This window comes from Papio anubis, chromosome 10, assembly GCF_008728515.1.
Source record: "Papio anubis isolate 15944 chromosome 10, Panubis1.0, whole genome shotgun sequence".
In the NCBI taxonomy this organism is placed as follows: domain Eukaryota; kingdom Metazoa; phylum Chordata; class Mammalia; order Primates; family Cercopithecidae; genus Papio; species Papio anubis.
This window is the reverse complement of record NC_044985.1, coordinates 51,801,192-51,822,781: the sequence shown is the minus strand read 5'-3', so window position 1 is coordinate 51,822,781 and position 21,590 is coordinate 51,801,192. Positions and strand designations below refer to the sequence as shown.

At 39.6% G+C, this 21,590-nt stretch overlaps 1 protein-coding gene across 7 annotated transcripts in view; it reads left to right on the top strand.

The window, feature by feature from the left end:
• Positions 1-21,590, top strand: part of STK39 (serine/threonine kinase 39) — a 292,939-nt gene that overhangs the window by 96,156 nt on the left and 175,193 nt on the right. For all 7 annotated transcript variants that reach the window (XR_002516134.2, XM_003907566.4, XM_009182375.4 and 4 more), the window contains exons 6-8: positions 11,290-11,399; positions 11,660-11,761; positions 13,814-13,947. Coding sequence is in view for 6 of the 7 variants with exons in the window: in XM_003907566.4 (XP_003907615.1) it covers positions 11,290-11,399; positions 11,660-11,761; positions 13,814-13,947 (346 nt within the window). In the remaining variant the exon portion in view is untranslated. The remainder of the gene's footprint in view (positions 1-11,289; positions 11,400-11,659; positions 11,762-13,813; positions 13,948-21,590) is intronic.

Genomic DNA, 21,590 nt, shown 5'->3' with positions numbered 1-21,590 from the left:
TGACTGTATCTGTCAACTGAACTTTGAGCCAAATATAATTGGCATTGACCACTTATTCTTTTTGTCCCTTTTAAGCCTGTGTTGCCTTGATTGAGAGAATGGCTGAGGAATTGGGGAAGGAGTAGCAGCCTCTGTTTTTACCAGGAATCATCCCGTTGAATTTTTTTTGTTTTTTTTTGAGACAATCTTGCTCTGTCACCCAGGCTGGAGTGCAGTGGCATGGTCTTGGTTCACTGCACCCTCTGCCTCCTGGGTTCAAGCGATTCTCCTGTAGCTGGGACTACAGGCGTGTGCCACCACGCCCGGCTAATTTTTTGTATTTTTAGTAGAGATGGGGTTTCACCATGTTAGCCAGGATAGTCTTGATCTCCTGACTTCGTGATCCACCTGCCTTGGCCTCCCAAAGTGCTAGGATTACAGGTGTGAGCCACCGTGCCTGGCCTGAATTTTTCTTTCAATTTGTCTGTCATGAATTGATTTGATTTCCTTGTAGAAGGTGCAAAGGATGTAGCCTATTTGAAGGAAACTGGTTGATGGCAATGTCAAGAGTCTACATATGAGACCCCAGTCACAGGAAGGCTTGCTTCTTTGTGTTTATTTTAAAAGATGAAACTCTACCTTTATGGACTGTCTTATGATTTCTTCTTTTGCTGTCAGGAAAGGCTGTGAAATTGTCATTCTCTGATATTTCAAAGAAGGTCATGACTACTGCTCCCTCATTAATAGGCAGGGAAGATGGATTTGTCTAGAGCAGTTGATAAGTGACTCTCTAGGGCCCAGACTCAGGAAATACTGTAGGATTATGTTTTTTGACTGTGAATGACTTGGACAGCATGCCATGGTTGGGACCATGCATATAGAGCCAAACAAAGCCATTGAACACCATTTGCTTTCAAGAAGGAATACATAGAAATGAAAACCAGGAGGCTGATGTGGGGTGAGGGGAAGGGATTGGGTGGGAGTGAGGGTGTCAGAAGAACCTCTTTGGTTTTACCTGGTTCCTCTTGGGGTACCAGGTTCTCTCCCAAGCAAGATGGGTGGTGTGTCCCAATATGTAGTGGTATGTGAATAACTGATTACTAATAGTAAAGTGCCAACATATTTATTGACTTGCTTAAAAGATAAGCAATTCAAGGTTATCACTCTAATAATATGATATCAGGTTGGTGCAAAGGTAATGCAGTTACTGCCACTGCTTTTAATTTAAAACTGCAATTACCTTTGCACCAACCTGATATCACCCTTACGCAATTCATCAGAGGTTTTCACAAATGAGAGAGAAAGGAGTAGTGCCACATAAATCTGTGCTAAGAATGATGTTTACCTATAGGCTTTCTCCCAGTACCATCACACCTGCAGTGAGCAGCTGTTACTGATAAACCATTAGTAAGATTTGTGATTATAAATTATTTTCATGCACTTAAAAAAGATTTCATAAAAATCTGTGTATTCCCAAAGAGGTGTGCCATGTCTATGAATTTATTCTACTGGACATATGTGACACAGTTGAGAATAACTGGGTTAGATCATTCTGTGTGGGATATCATTTATGTTTTTAGAATTGCTTTGAACTTACTGTGTCATAAGATACATGAATATGCACACATAAATACTTTTTTCCTGCTCCTCTTTCTCCCCTGCCATGGTTCTCTTCATCTGAGAGGTGAAAGAGGAACCTGTGGAGTTGGCTGTGCATTGAGATCTTCCAGTCCCACTGAATCATGCCATAGTGCCTGCTAGGAAGACAGTAATCTAGAGCAGTGCTTCTCTTCTTCGATGTGCATTCAGTCAGCTGAGTATCTTGCTCCAGTCCAGATTCTGATTCAGTAGGTCTAGAGTGGGACTCAAGATTCTGCATTTAAAGCCTCAAAGGTAATGCTGGTCTGGTTTATGGACCCCACTTTGAATGACAAGGGTCTAGACTAGGATGTCAAACTTACTTCTGTCTCCTATTTTCCTAGAAGTGTGTTATTTTCTTTGTTGTAGGTTTATGTAAGTATAGCCCCAACAGCAACTATTGGCAAAAAAGTGAATTAGATTCTTCTTGCAGTATGTTTTCTTCCCCCTTGAGATGCCTCTGCATTTACTTGTTTTAATTTGTGCTTCTGGCATTAAAAGCCATGCTTGATACTGGAGCTGTTTTAAAATCCAAAATTGCACTGTGTGCTAAACTGTTTTCTTGCTAATTGTTTACCAAGTCCTTTTGGGGATTGCAATGACTTTGGCCTCTGATGCAATGGTTAACCCTTAGCAGTCAGGAAGTGTGGATCAATGTGGCTAGACTGAGGAAAGGCAGGAGACTGTAAGAGTTAAGTATCCTTTGGGTACAAATAACAGAGCACTGGTCTGAAAGGAGATTAAGCAGCAGAAACATTAATTATCTCACATAGCAAGAAGTCTGGGCATTTGGTTTCAGAGTCGGTACAGGGGCCTAGAGATGTCATGGAGGTCATGGACTCTTTCCTACTTTCCCTTCTGTGCTGCCAGTGGGGGTTGGGCAGCACCTGCCGGCATGGGTTGTATCACTCCCTTACGTCACATCTTCATGGGCTGTCTTCATGGGCTGTTGTCACTACTAGCATCACCTCTTCACATGACCATTCTCAAACAGGAAGGAGATTGGGGAGCAAAGGAGCCTTGTAGAATGGTTCTTTTATTCAGGAGAAAAACTTCCCTGCAAGAGCCTGTACTGTATTATCTTAGGATCTTACAGGTCAGGACTAGGGCAGAGCCACTGACCATTCACTGCTGAAAAAGAATGATATGCCATTATTGGCTTAGATCAATAAGATGAATCTCCCAAGGCCTGGCAAACAAAATCAAGATTCTGGTAGAAAAGAACAGGATATGGATGTTGGGCAGTCAACCAACAGTGTGTGCTCCAGGAACTGATACTGAGAACCAATCATATTCTTAGCTTCTCGTTGTAAAGCTTGAGGACCTGTTGCTCAAGGAAGGAAACGAGCAGGCAGTGTCATTGGGACTTAACATTTAGGCTAGGCCTGTTCAATTTTAAAGCACCTCTTTGGAGTGGAAACATGGCTCCTTTGTATGCGCTGTGTCTTCCCTTGCTGCCTGTCTTCTTTCTGTTAGTTTTAGGGATTGTTGATGGCAGACTTACTAGAATCAGGATCCCACATTATGCCTCTGAATAGGGGCCACATATGTTACATCACACACATTGCTATCTGGCCTTTTTCGCTGTGGGTGTGCTGGAATACTACTATAATAATAGAAGGAAAACTACTCCTATGTGCAAAGTGGCATGATTTCAAGAAGGAAGCCAGCTCAGTGAGTGTGGGTGGCTGCTGCTCCAGGTCTTGTTGCATCTTGACTTGGCCCACTGGGCTTTCTACTCTGCTTCTTGCCCTGAGCTATGCTGCATTCTGCTGAACACAGCGCAGGTGCCCAGAAGTGCAACACCCACCTGGAAGATTTAAGTTATCCCTCTGCCTCCTTTGAGTCAGGACAGCAGAAAGCTTTCTCCTGCTCTGGGTTGCAGGGTTTCCTAGTGTAGGTTGGAGGGAAAGGGTGGCCCTCCCAGTTTGCACTCAGACTTGGCTTTCAGTGCCCAGAGGTCTGGTGACATTCTGATGATGGTCAGGCTCCAGGAAAGTGAAAAGTTGCGCCCGTTTCCTCTATAAACAAAAAGAAAACAAACAGAAGAATTAGTATCCAAAGGCTGGATTTAATTATACATAAACATAAAGCAGAAGTGGTGATTTGGTCAGTTAAAGGAGCGAAAGCACTTTGCTAAAGTATACGATAATTGAATAAGCATTGCAATCAGAAGGAAACAATACTAGAATCTTGTTGGCTTCCATATAAATGCTGAATTATGGCCTAGGATGAGCTTTCCTGTTATTCTCAAATGCCCTGGAGGGAGAAAGATTTTGACCAGAGAGTGCTATGATCAGAAACTGCACTTTAGGAAGATTAATGTGGATGTAATAAGTAAGTCTGGACTGCAGTTGGAAGAGGCATGCCTCTGATTCTATAACTGCTAACTGCTAAAGCCCTGACTTTCCCTGGTCTGTGTTTTTCTTCTCTCACCAAGAAAATCAGGCAAAAGGGCCCTGGGAATTAGCAGCAGAGGATGGTGCCTTCAGTGCTGAGTGTAGTATACTGGGCCCATTAGCATGATTCTTGTATTTATGTTGTTTAGGTCATGTCATAGTCATTCTATTTAAGTTAATATATTCCCCCATGTTAGCTCTCACTAAAAGGCCAGGATTGTGTCGAAATCAAAGCTCTGTTAGCCCACGGTGTCTAACCCCACAGAGTGCATGTACACAATTGTGCACAGCCATGTGTACCGGGCATAAGTGGATGCTGTACAACTGACACACATCCTAGTACAAAAATAAGAAAATAAGGAACTACATGGTTAAAAAAAAAAGCTCTCTTTAGTCTGTTCCCAACAGAATTAGGAAAATATTTGCTTCTGTTTTCTACTCATTATTATACAGTTTGCATAATTGAAGTCACAATGTACTTCTTTAATCATCCAACGTTGGTGGTATAACATTTTAAGGAAACCTGTGGGACTCGGGAAGGCCGGATGCTGGCAGCCCTGAAAATGTTCCCGAGTGTTTAGAAGAACATTTCAATTTTGTCAGTCAAGTCTTGAGAGTCTCTCATGAGAAAAAAACAACAACTGGGACTCAAACCAAATTATAAAGGGATTGGTTTTGATATAAATATGACATTTAGGATTAACCAGTGAACCTCAAACCAGTTTTTCTGTGTTGGGTAATCACAACTTGATCTTTACTCAGAGAAAGAGCTTAGGAGTTGTGGAATCTTAACCCCATTATTGCATTTTGCATTTCCTTCTCAATAAAGAAAAATACATTGAACTTTCCAGAAAAGGAGACTAGGGCTAAGTAGCTGACTCCTTTCTGAAGGACTATGAATTTTATTCAGACCCTCAATAACTTGCTCTGTGTTCCTTGGCAAGTCATCTAATCTTTTTTATTCCTTCCTCTTTTCTTAATTCCAATACCTACTAAATCATCATATTTTCTTAAGAATTGGTCTAATCCTCTCCATTTCCAACCTCTCTATTCATATACCGGCTCTGTTGATTTTGCTCCTGGGCTATGGTTGTGGTCTTCCCTGCTTCTAGTCTTTTTCCTTTGCTGAACATCCCTGCATGGTCACTTTTTCCAAATGTTCTTCTTCTCTAACGAGAAAGGGAACGACAGCTGTTAATTGAATCAGGTATAAGTTCCTTTACCTGGTACTCAGACTCTGTGGTTGGTTGGGCCCCTCAACAATCTCACCTAGTACTTCCCTGCTTTTAAAAATCATAGCCTCCATGGAAAAGAAGCTGCTAGTAGGAAAGAACTTTCAGGGTCCCCTGAAGCTGTGGGGGCTCCTGTTGCTCCAGACTCCCACTCAGCCACTTAGGCATCAGTGTCTCTTTTAACTCATTGTAGCTACATTTTAGGAAGCTCTGAACTCTCAAACATTGATCCTGTTACTCTCTGATCAAAGGTTGAAGTGACCTAAGTCAATGTTGTTCAAGCACAACTCGGGTTCCTTTTCAAAGAGAATAGCAGATACTGCAGAAGTTTGAGGTAGGTGAGGCTTGGGTACTCACCCACAGCCTCCCTTACAGGTTTTAGAGAAATCAACTTTCAGACCAAATTTTGCCCTTCGTTAGCAAGCGAGCCCCTAAACAGTTCTCACAATTTGTTCTGTAAGCTCAAGGAAATCCCAGTTCTTTTTCCTCATAGGTGAATGAAAAATTCATTAGAGGCAGACATACCAAGATTCCAGATGCAGTTTTTGTTTTATCCTTATGCTTGCTATTAGGAATCCAACCATCTGCAGAACTGGCTGGGGTATAGTCTACAGTTGGGCTGGACTGGATTGTTTTATTCTGTTCATGCAAGAGTGAGGAGTATATCTGAAATATTTTAGCCACTCTCTGTGTGCTAAGAACCTTTATTTTCAGCAGTGAAAGTCCATTTCTGACATGTTTCATACCTCTCAACAGGTCACTGTTTTCCCTAATAGTAACTCCTTTCAACACTCAGTCACCTGGCTTATACTCATCTATATTTAGATTTGGATAATAGAAATACTTCCAGCAGCTGCCTCTGGCATGCTGAGTTGAGTGCTATCTGAACCCCCCTAGCACTGGACATTCTTGGTTAGAATGCCAGCTGACCACCTAAGTTGTGGTATCACATGGCATATGTTGAAGTATTTTAGGTAAATTTTAGACATCATAACCACACAGTTGGCAGACTTTAGTTTTGCGGACTAAATTAGGCAGGAGAAATCTCTTTTCCAGTTTTTTAGAAATGAATTTGTTGCCAACTACAGTAAGAAAGGGAGTTTTTTCATAAAGATTCCAATGTTTGGCTTCCCTGGGAAAACTGGGATATCCAGCAATCCTGGGTCTGCATTTCTTTATGGCAACTTTCTCCTGGTGCCAAGCAACAGGGGCCTGCCTTGGACCTTGGTTAAAGGGTGCTGACAGTGGGCTCCAGGGCTTCACACAGGGCCCAGCACTCCTAAAGTCTCCTGTCACAGAGACTGAGTATCAAGGGCCCTTGTCACTGAGACTGTAGCTGTTGGTTTTCAGGACCCTCTTTTCTCTATTGTATTCCTGCCTGGCTGCTGTAGGTGTTTTGAGTTTTTGACCCTTGCAGCTGTCAGTTTTTCTTCTTGGCTCCACACTTGTGCTTTGCTCATGCCATTTCTTTGTCTAGAATTTGTTTCCTGTTGGCTTCCTCATCCAAGTCTTCACCTCATCTTCAAGGCTGGCTCCAAGGCCCACTTTGGAGATAGTCTTCCATGACCATTATGGTTATAGCTCCTCTGCTTTTATACAGACAATGTGGTATTTGATTTTATACATTGCATTTGATTTTGCATGTTGTTTTATTGTTTATTGTTTTCATATGTTATCCTACTTAGGTGTGACTATTATTTTATTTATTTATTTTTTGAGACAGGGTTTCACTCTGTTGCCCAGACTGGAGTGCAGTGGTACAGTCATGGCTCACTGCATCCTCGACCTCCTGGGCTCAAGTGATTCTCCCATTTCATCCTCCTGAGTAGGTGAAATTAACAGTTGCATGCTACTGCACCCACCTAATGAACCGTCATGCCCGACAAATATTGTTAAAGTCAAGAAACATGTCTTCTCCTATTTTATCTCTGCCACTGTAAAATGTTTATGCTTATCCCTGCAGCCTTCTTGCCTTGCTTATGAAAAGGCATTGAGTAGCTTATTGATCTACCTAACAGTTGTTGTAAAGAATATTCATACATGTTAAAAAAATACGAGTCTTATAAATATGAAAGTAATATAAAAATAGAGGCTGGGCATGGTGGCTCATGCTTATAATTCCAGCACATTGGGAGGCTGAGACAGGAGCTTTGCTTGAGCTCAAGAGTTTGAGACCAGCTTGGGCAACATAGAGAGACCGCATATCTACAAAAAATAAAAATAGATTAGATGGGCATGGTAGCACATGCCTGTAGTCATAGCTACTTGGGAGGCTGAGGTAGGAGGATCGCTTGAGCATGGGAGGTTGAGGCTGCGGTGAGCCATGATCATGCCACTGTGCTCCACCTTGGGCGACAGAGCGATACTCTATCTGGAAATAAATAAATAAATTAAAAAAAATAGGTCTAAATAAGAAGGCCAGTAAGGCCCAACCAGAAAGTTTAAGTCCCTTTCTGGAGTCATACAGTTGGGTAATAGTCTAGCCTTAGGCCTAATCACTGTTAACACTCAGATCTTGCCCATTAGTCCTGTGATGTTTCCTAGTACATCTGCCACTCTCCAAATCAGATAACCATACCTGCAGATCCTCCTCAAGGCTTAGTAGCATTCACACCTCAAAATAAGACCATGACTGATGTTACTGAAATCGCCCGTGCCAAATTACGCAAAGGTGATGAATGCACATCCAACTACTCACCAAGAGCCAGGGTGCTGGAGGTGCTGTGTCATTAACAAGGCCATGCAGAAAGCCCTCTGCTGGTGCACCTGTTTAGCATGGAGGGTTGATGTACCTAGATGACAAAGCATCATGTGCAAGGGCAGTGCTGGGGAGGCCAAGGAGGTGATGGGATCAGGGAATAAAAAGTAAGTCGTTCAGTAGGGAGCTTACCATCTGAATCTGAGAGTAGTGATATAGGTAGGGCAGAAGAGGAAAGGGCAGTCAGGTTTACCTGTTATGCTGAAGGATTTTGACTTTTTCCTGAGGGGACAGGGAGCCTTGAAAGATGGTTTTTTTTTTTTGTTTTTTGTTTTTTTTTTTGAGACAGAATCTTGCTCTGTCACCAGGCTAGAGTGCAGTGGCATGATCTCAGCTCACTGTAACCTCTGCCTCCTGGGTTCAGGCGGTTCCCCTGCCTCAGCCTCTAGAGTTGCTGAGACTACAAGCATGTGCTACCATGCCCAGCTAATTTTTTGTGTTTTTTTTTTAGTAGAAATGGGGTTTCATCACGTTGGCCAGGATGATCTCGAACTCCTGACTTCGTGATCCACCTGCCTTGGCCTCCCAAAGTGCTGGGGTTACAGGCGTGAGCCACCACGCCCCGCCTGAAAAACTTTTAAGGAGGGCTCAGTCCTGTGACATAGAAAGGCCTGGTCGCTGGAGCCTGGATCTGGGGAAGGAAGGGAGATGGGAACTTAGGAGGCTGCCGCAGAAGTCTTGGCAAGAAGTAATGGTGGATTAAATGAAGGCAGTGGCTGTGGAGAAGCAAAGAAGTGGATGGATTCGGAAGGTGTTAGAGCCTTTTTGTTATTAGGATGACAGCATTCTTTGTTGCTGCTGTTGTTGTTTTTCTTAAAGTAGCTTTTACCCATATCCTCCAGTTATTCCTGCAGTCAGGAGATGGACTGGCTAACCTTATGTGTAGCCTTTGATTCCGTGTTGCCTGAGAAATGTCCATGGTTTTGGACCCAAGTGAATCTGGCTCCATTCCCTTTGGCTGTATAGATGTACCCCTTAGGAAACAAGGACGGCTTTTCACTGTTACTGTTCTGCCACCTCGTTCTAACTGTCATATGCAAGCTATCTCAACAGAATATACCGATTTTTTGTTTATATAACATAAGCACACTATGTGCTTTACTCAAAATGTTCTGTTGCTGAGTGCATATAATCTATATACACATCAGCCGTACATAGGAGCAAACTGTGTATTTATTCTGTAGTCATAGAGGGAGTAGATGTTAGGATTGGTGTTTTCTGCTCCTGAAATTTTTGTTCTGAGTTTTAAAGACATTTAACCATCTGTTTGAGACTTTAAAGTGAGTGTTCAAAGTGGAGGCTCTAAATAAATATATGAATCATGACAGATATATTGAAAGGGTATTGTCAGTAATAAATTGCTACTATACATCTTTTTCAGCTGTTTGTCTAACTTTTTAAAATGTGTAATGTAAGCAGGTAGTATTTTTAAGGAAGTGAAAATATATCTAATGTTAACTATGGATTTTTACCTGGATTATATCTTTTAGGAAGAGATGTTAGGGCGCAGAGTTGCTTCAATTGCATTTAAAAGAATCCATTTTTCCTTAAAGCAGCTTTTACCTGTATCCTTGATTTATAGATGATATGTATTTATTTCATATTATCGTATTATAAAATCATTTTAACAAAAATGAAATGTTGGATTCATCGTTGAACTTCTTTTTAGAAATACAAATTAAGTTGAAATTAGTAGCTTTAAAAGCTTTATCAAATATATTTTTTTTCCAGCAGATACAGTAGATGCTTACACGTATTTCAATTCACCTAACTCTTCTCTAAGAGAATGAATTGTATCTTCTCCCACCCACAGGAGACTGAGTGGTTACAGAGATTTCTTTTCACAGGAGACTGAGTGGTTACAGAGATTGCTTTTCACAAGACTTCAGTGTTCTGGCTGCAGTATAAGAATTAAAAGGGCTTTAGAATTGGAAACATATATGCATATTAAATTGTATAGCAGTTTAAAAATATATACTTTTATTCAATATGAACATGAGAGTAGCAGTTGGAACAAAGACTCCATTTGTCAATTTTCATTCCTTTTATTTGTAATTGAAATCCTGTTGGGAGTACTAGTAAATTTAAATATAAATAAAATCCAACATTCAATATATTTCTACTCAGGAAACTGGTTACAATGTTATTAAGTCACAATTGCATAAGCTAACCTTATAGGCCTACAGCAAATGCTAATACATTTTGACCTTGGTTTGTACTTGAGGTTGTTTTTTGGTAATTGCTGTCACCCTGACAGCCAACAAAGGGGACCAGCGAAGGAAAAGTATATGAGAACGATTTGCAGAGGCTCAGACTGCACAGTACGCTGTGGTGTTTTGAGGTGTTGACTACCTGTTTTTATTACTACCCACCAGCTCACTATCAAGCAGTCCTTGACTTGGCTGTCATTGATAGGTACACTAGTCTTGAGTAATTGGTACTTTAACTTATTAACTACTTTTAACCATTGTGTAAAAATGAAAGCAAGAATAGTGCATTAATAATTGCCAGGCATTCCCTTCTGTACTGTATATACAAATAGAATTTTTGCACATGTGCCTGTATGTATATATAAGTTGAGTATCCCTAAATCAGAAAATTTGAAATCCCAAATGTTCCAAATTCTGAAACTTTGAATGTGAGGTGACATTCAAAGGAAATGTTCATTGGGACATTTCAGATTTCTGGTTTTTGAATGAGGGCACTTAACTAACTTAGTATATAATGTAAGTATTTTAAAATGAGAAAAAATCCAAAATCTAAAACATTTCTGGTCGCAAGCATTTCGGGATGCTCAACCTGTACGGTATGCCTAATTAATTCATCTTCTCATAAAATTAACTTCTAGTATATACTGAGTGTTAAGAAAAATACTGTTTACTTCTACAATCCATTTCATCTGTACTTATGAAAATTGTCCAGAAAATCAGTCTTTGCTGACTAAGGTTTTTTGCATACAGACAAACTCGGGCATGTTGGTTTTATGTATCTTATCTTTATATACCTCAGCTAAAAGCTAAGACCCTTTATATTTAATTTGGTATACTAAGCTTTTGGGCTGGCGGGCTTGTGGCCCATTACCAGTGATGGTGTTCCCCAAGGTGTAGGGGATGACAGAGAGCAGATCTGCCTTTTTTTTCCTGAGAGAGTGCCGTAGACATGTTCGGAACAGTTCATCACCACTGTGAAGCTCACAAAGAAGAGACATGCTAAAAAAAAAAATCACAATTTATAAGCAATAATGTCTTACATAAAATAAAGGAGATTTTTTTTTCCCTTTTAGATTTTGGAGTAAGTGCGTTCCTAGCAACAGGGGGTGATGTTACCCGAAATAAAGTAAGAAAAACATTCGTTGGCACCCCATGTTGGATGGCCCCTGAAGTCATGGAACAGGTGAAAAAAACAATAAAGTGACTTTTTGATGAACATAGTATAATCGTACAGATCATTAATACACTAACATTTCATTTGTATCTAGCATTTTAGTAGAATGCATCATGTAACTAAGATTTAATTCTTGATTCCTAGTTAATTAGCAAACGAATGTAAAAGTTATACATCAACAGCTGTGGATTTCTGACATGATATGGACTTGATGATATGTAACATGCCTGCCGTATGATTGTGTTTTTTTTTCCTGCTTACTTTCTTAGGTGAGAGGCTATGACTTCAAGGCTGACATGTGGAGTTTTGGAATAACTGCCATTGAGTTAGCAACAGGAGCAGCGCCTTATCACAAATATCCTCCCATGAAAGTAATTACAATTGGAAATACTATGTCGGGGTTGAAATGTGATTGGATGGAATCAGTTTTCTAATTGTCTTCAACATCTTCATCCTTCTCTTAGACCCAAGGAGAATGAATGGAGGAACACAGCCAAGTTGAACATTGTCTGATTTTCTCAGTGGACAGAATAGGACAAAAGTAGCATAATTCCCAGCTTTGAAGCTTGCTTTATAGTCTCAGCACAGAGTTGAGAAAATAATGTGATCAGATTGGTCGATGGAGGTTGATAGCTATGACAAATGCTGGTCATTACTCTTTTGATAGCAGAAAAATGCTAGGTTCCCAAAGAAAATCTCAAAATAGATTATGGTGATGTCATCTCTGCAAATGGATTTCCCAGATTTTCAGGACTTTTTTTTTTTTTTTTTTTGGCTTTTTAAGTGGACTATAACATTTTTACCCCTGCTGTCCTAGTGTAATGTTGGCAACTCATCTGATATAAGAGAGCCACAGTGTTTTTAGGATGCTATTTTCACGTGTCTGCTGTTCTTTTAACTGGCTTATACCTCGTTGTTGTTCTTAGTTCTGAGATAGTGGTATCAGGGCTAATTTACCCAACTGGATTTTGTTTTGAGGCTGAAATAGTTTAGTGAAATTATAATGCTGTTTTACATAGAGTGTGGTCTATGATTGTTTCATGGTTATTGGAAAAATTTGGGAGGATTTATTTTAAAAACCCAAGAATAAAAAGTGAGTTTTACTGATTAAAAGAAGTAATATATTGTAGAAAGTTTGGATGTGCAGGTCAGACTAAAGAAGAAAAACAATCATCTGTAATCTCATCAACCACAGACAATCTCTACTAAGGTTTTAGTGTAATTCATTTTATTGTTTTCTCTCTCTATATATATTTAACATAGTTAGGATTTTAGTGTATGTGTGTGTGTGGATACATATACTGGATTTTGTTAGCAGAAAATTTAAAATTGAAGTATAAACAATTGAAGTGACCTTTTGAAGAAAAAGCACTGAAGTAATGCTGAAGGATTTTTTCTTTCATTCAGTTTTTCTTTCTTCATTTTCTTTCTTTCGCCTCTTCTTAGTGTTTCCCACCTGAATTCAAAGTCGCACTCCCAGCCTGAAGTCCTCTAGGAATTTCTTCAGAGTTCTCAGTCCCCCACTTTCTCCTGTGGGCTATTATCCTCCACAAACAATAAGTCGTCACTTTCACGCTTCATCTATTCACACATGTGAAAGTGTTTGAAAAGAGGCTTGACATGTATAGCATTTGCATAAATTAAGGCTGAATTATGCATTAATGAGGTTTATTCATCGTACAGGCTAGTAGTTTTCTACACCCTCTACTTTTTTTTTTTTAAAGCAAATAATTTTGAAGTTAGTATGAAAGAGTGGAATTTTTACCTTTTTGATTTAAAGTTGTATTTTTATTTTGTTTTGTACCCCTCCAAAAGCAGCAAGGACTTTGGATTTGATGACAGTTTTTAGCCACTCAGTTATATTCTGGCTATCCTTCAGTGTCTTGCTCTCAGTTTTGCCAAGTCTTTTAGCAATTTTCTGTATGTTTTCTCTTTTTTTTTTTTAAAGGAAATCATGTTACCTCCTGGGATGTTGCGGTTTTATTTTTAGGGCCAGTAATGTGTTACAGAAGCCTTGAGTACAGGCAGTTCCTTACTTATGAATGACCTGTACACATGAACAGTCATGCCTCTGGCTCTCTCTCTCCTCCACCCGCTTTCCCAACCAGCCTGTGCTGGAGCTACGTGCTCCTCGAGGCGGTACATGAGCCAGTTCCCAGGAAGCTCTGTCTGGGATCATTCTCAACACATAGAGCAAATTTTGTAAATTCTGTCAATGGAATAACAAAAAGGTTAAAGGGGGCATGAACAGATTTGCAGTGGCAATGGATCCTTTCAATACACAGTTTCTGCAAAGTTAAAATCATGGGAAAGCACTTTGTATCTAATCAAGGATGGTTTTTTATACTTCTATGAAAAATTCAAAACTAGATTGTAGCAATTGCTGTACTGAGATTCTGTCTTCATGTGTGTTTCTGCTGCAGGTGTTAATGTTGACTTTGCAAAATGATCCACCCACTTTGGAAACAGGGGTAGAGGATAAAGAAATGATGAAAAAGTACGGCAAGTCCTTTAGAAAATTACTTTCACTGTGTCTTCAGAAAGATCCTTCCAAAAGGTAAGTGAAACTTAGTGGATGAGTTAATGACCTGGTTTGAGCCATGACAAAGCTTTGTTTGTAGATGGGGAAAGGCTTTGTGAAGATACTGGAAAGGTATTTCTTGTCTGGGAAACCCTGCTCTGGTCCCCAGATTTCCAACCTGTTAGTGAAAGACAGTGTGGGTCCAAGGGGGAAAGAAGTGGGTGAAGAATGAAGGAGAGGCAGAGGAAGAATTGTGGCGTTAATAAGATTCACTGTGCTTGTTAGGTGTGGGCTCTGTCATCAAAGGAAATGAAGTAAAACAGAAATCAAAAGAAACTGGCAGTGCTACATTCAGAAGCTGAGCTAACATTCTGCACTGTGTAGGTTGAGCTGACCTCTCAGGATTTGAATATCCTGCTAGCTCCAGTCTAAACTAGGCAGAGCTGTTGAATTTTGCATGAGCTTCCTGTTAGTTGCAGAACAAGTTGTTGGTGCTGTTTAAAAGATTATCGGTAAAGAAGATTAAGGAATTTTTTTTTACCTTAAAAAGATTAATCATATAAACAGAAGCAAATGGCTTTAAATTAACATTAGTGTTTCCTATTTATTCTTGGGTTATTGCCCTGCACTGTACTATGTCTGCTTTCTGATTTCCTTGCTTCCTTCTTAATTTCTGTGACTTTGAAATATCCTGGTTAGTGATCATGGAGCCCTCTGTTCTTTGGCACCTAGAGGAGATTGTTAATTATGTGAACGGCCTTGCCTGGGTAAGGTCCCTTTGCAGGTACCTAGTTGTATGTGGCGTTAGTCTAGCACAGACCACGAGAGGCCTCTGAGAAGTTCCTGTCTATCCTAATCCACCTGAGGATCCAATTTGTTCCTTATATTTTAAAATGTAATAACTGACTTCTCTTCTGAAACTTCTTTTTCAGGGAAGGACTCTGCTGTTAGAAGTGATTCCTTTATTTTGATCTTAAATTTTTATGAAACTTGTTAAGCCTTTACACAGTAACTTACTGTTTGAGTAGGCAAGCCTTCTCTAGATTAAACAGTTTCCATAATTGTACCCATTGTTTGTAGCTGCTCACTTCATTCCTTTACATTTACTGAATTTGCCTTGAATTTTTTCCATTTCAGTCACTTTTCTCATGGAGCCAGGAATGAAGACTGCTATTAGCCATCTTGAATTATTTATTGTAAAAGGGATGATTACTTTGTCATACCTATATACTATTTCTATGTAAACATCTCATTTGTCATTTATATTTGGTTTGTAGGACTTGTTTTTCTTCCACAATTTTTTGATCTTTCGTTGAGATTATTTCTTCAACCTCCATTTGGGTGAAATGCTCTTAGATTCTAATTTTGTTTTCCAACATTTGCTTATCTTCCCCTTGAATTTTGTGTCATCTTCAGTAAAATTTTTTGACATCTTCAAGAAAACAGAATTTGATCCTTCATAGCCCAGCAAGAGAAGTTCTTGTCTTTCCAGTTAGTACTAGATTATTACTGATGGTCTTCCTGATTCTTGAACGACAGTAATTGAGATTCCACCTAGTGGTTGTGATTTGTAATGTCACACAATTCCAGCTTTTTAAGAAAATTGTTCTTTAGGGTAGAATTGTTAGTGTACTTAATGATATAATAGTATATTTCTTTAGGAGATTTGTATGTGATTTGGTCAAAACAAATTAGATTGACATACATTATATTTAACAAAACGTTTTTATTTCTTTTCTTTTTTTCTTTTTTTTTTTTGAGATGGAGTCTTGCTCTGTCACCAGGATAGAGTGCAGTGACGTGATCTTGGCTCACTGCAGCCTCCATCTCCCAGGTTCAAGTGATTACCCTGCCTCACCCTCCCAAGTAGCTGGGACTACAGGTGCACGCCTCCACGCCTGGCTAATTTTTTTGTATTTTAGTAGAGACAGGGTTTCACCATGTTGGCCAAGATGACCTCGATCTCCTGACCTCGTGATTTGCCTGCCTCGGCCTCCCAAAGTGCTGGGATTACAGACGTGAGCCACCACACTCAGCCCATTTTTATTTCTTAATAATCTTGAAAGTCTTTCTGGATTTTATTCATTATATGCGTTTAAATATCGGGTTCCTTCTACTCCACCAGAAAAAAAAATATATATATATATTCTGTAGAGGAGAGTCGTATACCATATGTTCAAAATCTTCAAATCTTTCATTCAGAGACTACTCTCTTAAAAACATTGTTGATGTACAAAGCATTAATTGTTTAAGGTCTTCTTTTAGATATTTTCTCTGTAACTTAATCTGTTCTCACTATTGTGCAATTGTTCTCTATACCAAACAGCTGTAGACTGTTAGTGGCACATCACCTTCCCAGGTAGCTCTTTCTTACAATGAAAAGATACATAGGTTGAGTTTGGGGGTGGGGGGACAAAATCTATGACCTGTAAGAATGGAAAAAAACAACATTGTTGAATTACTTTTTAGATAGGTTGCAATTTCAACATATGAATCCATGACTAATTTCATAAGTAAACCTTGAATTCCTGCACAATAATAAAAGAAACCAGGAATATTTTCTACCTTTGCTTTTGTCATTCAAGAGTTCTTGCCGTTTCTCTGTCCCCTTTCTATCCCTCTTTTTATGCTTGATTCAGATGCTACATCTTCCTAAAGTTAGGGTACCTGTGGGTGGGATTCCTAGCTCTACTTTATCAAGATCTGTATGACTTAGCTTTCTTGTCTGTACAATGGGCCTTAAAATACCCACTTCATAGGATCGCTATGAGGATGGAAAGAGAGAATGCACTTCAAACACATAGCATAGTACCAGGGAGTCTCTTAAGTACTCATGAGGTTAAGATTGCCATTCATTATTTGCCTTTTTTTTCCTAAGTGGAGTTGTTGAAACTTTTATGCAATAACTACAGTATATCAAAAATATATCTTTTGTAGCACTTATTACACTGTGTACTCTTATTGATTTATACACCCCAATTCCTCAAAAATTTGTAAGTTTTTTAGGAGAACTTGTGCTGCTTATCTTTATATCCAGTGTCTGGTCTGTATTATATGCTCAGTACCATTTCTTGAACAACTAGAGATGATTGGGAGCTTGCAATTTGGGGGTGATTTGGACCCATTGAAGAGTGTTTAATAAACAGAAATCAGATTTGAGTAGGTTGGAGAGTGAATGCAAAATTTTGGCCAGTTTTTATTATTTCTGTTGCCTAAGTGTAGATCATCTACCTGTAATCTGAAAGCAATTTACTTGTGCCAAAGCCCTGGTGTTGCCGAGTACCTTACGAGCAGTGAGTGAAAAAATATTGCGAGAAAACAGTGACCAGCACAGATTCACTCATATGCATCAACTCTCAGGCTGCTGAGAATAGGCTGTGGTTTTTTTTGTCAACCTTGAGAGCTCATGGGACTTTCCTCATAAAAGAGAGCTGGGGTGTTGCAGCCCTTTGGGTTGTCTGAGTCTGTGTTCTGCATTGGCGTAGACAGAGAGTTGCTTATATTTGCATACCAGAACATCTTGCTATTTCTTAAAAATAAAAGAACCTTAATCTTGTAGACTACAGGCTTTGTGTGGCTAGCAACTGTAAAAAGAACCAACTTTTTTTTTTTTTTTTTTTTTTTTTTTTAGCAACAAGGGGGATGATGTTGCATTGATAAATCCTTAAGAAAGGAATATGACTTGAATATTTCTTTTGTGGGGAGTGGTGTGGGGAGGAAAGCAGCTCTGCTTGAGGTCAAAGGGCTGTTGGAGCTTATTAATGCAAATTGTTAGAACTATTTAAACTATATCATATTCATCTAGAGTCTTTTGAAAATTATTTTAAGTCTCAGTGGACTTTGGTTCATCCATATGTATTAGCTGAATCCTTTAAGAGATTTTCTTCTGAGAATGTTGTTACTTGCAGACTGCTGCATTGTTTTTAAGGATTTAAAATTGAATCATCATTCAAAGGCTGGACCATTATTTTGGTTACTGGTAACATTTTAGCATTTCTCATAAAACTGTTGGTACTTACATTGTGCTGAATTGTTTGATGTTTGCTAGTGGCCATGTAAGATGTGACTGTGCTTGCAGAATTTTCTCCTGTAGTACTCAGCTAAAAGGTAGGTGGCACTGGTGGTTCCACATTAGCCAGGCATTGGTAGTCACTATGGCATAAAATAAAAATAGATAAATGAGGAAAATAAAAAACAAAAAATCCTGAAATCAAATGGGCAGCAGGCACCTCTGCTTTTCTCACACTTTCTTTCACCGTCTTCCCTCTGTCATTTTCTTTTTTTTTTTTTTTTGAGACAGAGTCTTGCTTTGTCACCCAGGCTGGAATGGAATGTTGTGATGATCTCGGCTCACTGCAGCCTCTGTCTCCTGGGTTCTAGTGATTCTCCTGCCTCAGCCTCCTGAGTATCTGGGATTACATGCACCTGCCATCACACCCGGCTTATTTTTGTATTTTTAATAAAGATGGGGTTTCACCATGTTGGCCAGGCTGGTCTTGAACTCCTGACCTCGAGTGATCCGGCCTCCCAAAGTGCTGGGATTACAGGTGTGAGCCACCGTGCCTGGCCCCTCTGTCATTTTCTTAATTTCTTCCAGTTTATCCCAAAGTGATAAACACTTCAGCTGATTTGAGCAAAGAGAAACCTCTGATCTGCTATTTAGTTATTCTCTATATAAAGTTGGAATTACCTATTACTTAACAAGCCTATAAAAAAAGAAGGCCGCTTGTTTAAACCAATTCTGTTTTGTTACCTGATTGTGTTTTTGTACTTACTGATGAAGGCTAAGAGTGGAGTGGAGTGCAGAGAAAGGAGTTTCCTTTGTAGCATGCTTTTCCCTTTTACATTGTTGGTTACCATGGCAATGACCTTGCTGGAGAAGGCAAAGTATTTTCCCAGCCCTGTATCTCAAGGTATCCCTGGTACTTCCCAGCTTTCTCTCTACATCATCCTACACTTGACCCTTCGTGTGTGGGGAGGAGGATTTTTGGTGGGGGTATGGTGCAGAGGAGACAGGGAGGCACTTTGCTTCCTTACGTTGGGCATTTCCTCTCTCCTCTTTTTTTGCTAGCGTGGGTCTCATTTTTATTAAGTCTTTCTCCTGTTCCCCACCGTATTGAACAGATGCTTAGATTTTGGTGCTAACTGAATCTAGCTCCAGGAGTTGTAGTGCTGTGTCCAAATGTGTAGCAGCATCACTTTCCCCCATATTTGATTATAGTATCAAATTGAGCTTTAGCAGTTTCTGTTCTGTGCTAGGTATTGGAAACATACAAAGGAATCCTGTGAGGTCCCTGCCTTGGAAGGACTCGTATCCTAGTGGAGTGAAGCGGGGAGACATAGGAACAGATAAATACATGATGGGAATGTGGGTAGCATGGAGCATGAGTGCCAGTTAGGGAGCAGTGCCTTCTGCTTGCAGGAGCTAGGAGAGGTATCTTTGAAGATGACATTTAAATTGGCTCTTGACTGATGAGCGAGGGTGTGCCAGTTGGTTATGAAAAATTTGGAAGCAAGAAAAGCAGTGTGTGCTTTGTCATGAAAGAGCAAGAGATGAGTGAGAACATCGTTGCAGTTGAAGGGTGGCATCTCTTGGGGTTGTGGGGCTATGAGGATGGAGAAGTCAGGGCCTAGAAGACTTGCTTCTGTCTCAGGCCACTGAAATGCATCAGGATAGGTAAAAGAGGATCAGATTTTTTTTTTTTTTTAAGATGCTAATTTGGGAAGCAGTGGGGATGATGGATGATGGGTTGGAAGTAGCAAGGGAGAAGTAGTGAGCCACTAGCTGGGGGCGCTGTTTTATTTAACTATATTAGCCAGAGGTGATGAGGCCTTTGAACAGAACAGTGGCCTTGAGTTTTTTTCATCATTGTGATTTTCATAGGGTTCTTTTCACATTTAAAAAATTAAATCCAAGTTATTTTGTATGCTTCTTAGTTTTTAAAATGTTGTTTCATGTTGTGAGGTTCCCAAACATGATATTTTGGCCCATTTCGGAGTCCACTGTAAAGTGGTTCTACTACATGTTCCCTCAGGAGCCCTTCTCCTTCCTCCAAGGTGTTTGAATGTGCTGCTGCCCCTCTTGCTGTCGAGCAGCACACTCTGCTCTTACCTGCTAGATTGTGACTTGTTGGAGGTATTATTTATGTCTGCCATCTTCACTATAGTATGCCTACCACCTAGCATAATGCCTGACAAACTGTGGGTGCTTAGTAAATATGTACTGAGAGAATGAAAGGAATAATTTGGAGTAGCTAGAGGCAAAAACATCTGCTGGTGATCAGGAAAAGTATACATTAAAATAACAACCAAAGTTGAATCATGTGAAAGAGTTATGCTATAGTGTTTAGTTCTAAGACCTGTTTATAACAGGTGCAGATTCATGGCCTACCTGTTGTTTAGACCCTTAGTTACTCAAAGCAATTAGCTGGTAGATATGGAGATCCAGGGTTCTTTGTCAGGTACCTACCTGCAACCAGTGCTCCACTTGAAATCTGAGGAAAAAAGCAGTAATGATTTAAACAGAAAATTTCTTTGCACAGAAATAGTTTCTGGGGCTCCTATAGACTTACACAGTTTGTGTACTGATGCACTTGATGACGTTTTCTAATTCTTTCTATGCTTGGGTTTGATCCGTGGGAATATTTTAGTGGAGCTTCCTGATTTCAAAGCAGCAGTTTCCAATTGTTTCAAGCATGAGGATTCCTTTTAAACTTGCCCCACCCCACCCCCTGCTACAATATTATTTATGTGTTTGGTAATTGTTGCCTAAGATAATACCTAATGATATTCAATAATGCATCCCTCCTCCTTTCTCTCCCATTATCTTATTATGAAACACTTAAAACATATGGAAAAGATGAAAAAGTAGTGCATTGTTTACTTCTATACCGTCACCTAGATTAAACAATTATTAACATTTTCTATAATTGTGATATTTATGTTTTATTTGCTGAACTCTGAAAGTAAGAGACTTAATACTTTAGCTTGGATTTCTTATAAACAAGGACATGTTCCTACACAACCACAGTACTTTTCCACACCTAAGGAAATGAAGAGTACGTTCCTAAAATTATCTAATATTTAGCATATTCACACATCTCTAATTATTCCCAAATGTCCTTTGTAGCTTCTGCATCTTCTTTCTCAAGCCTAGAATCCAGTCCAGGGCTGTGTGTTGCATTCGGTTTTAATGTTTTGTAAAGTCTGTTGAGTCTAGAACAGTTCCTTCAATCTCCCTGAAAGAAATCAGACCAGTCGTCTTGCTCAGCACCCTACTCTCTGGTTATTTGATTCTTTCTCATGGCTGCGTTTTTGGAAGGAACTATTGATGAAGGAAGCTATTCTTTGTGTAAGAATGTCAGTCAGTATACAAGGAAGATAGAAGTAGGAACTCAGTATTCTGCTACTTCCTATGAAATAATTATTGAAGGCAAAGATATGAACACAATTAGCAGAAAGGTTTTCAGGAACAGGATATTCATAAAATGTCAAAGTATTACCCAACAGAACACTTGCTAATTGCAGTGGGGGAAAACATGACCTTTGCAATGGAGAGATTAGGTGCCTGGGGGGACTGATGGTTAAATTTAGCATCCCTAACAGTGGAGTGACCTAACAGGACCTGCCTCTGAGGTGCTGCTGTAAGAAGTGTGTGCCATCATCTGTGAAGTATTCTT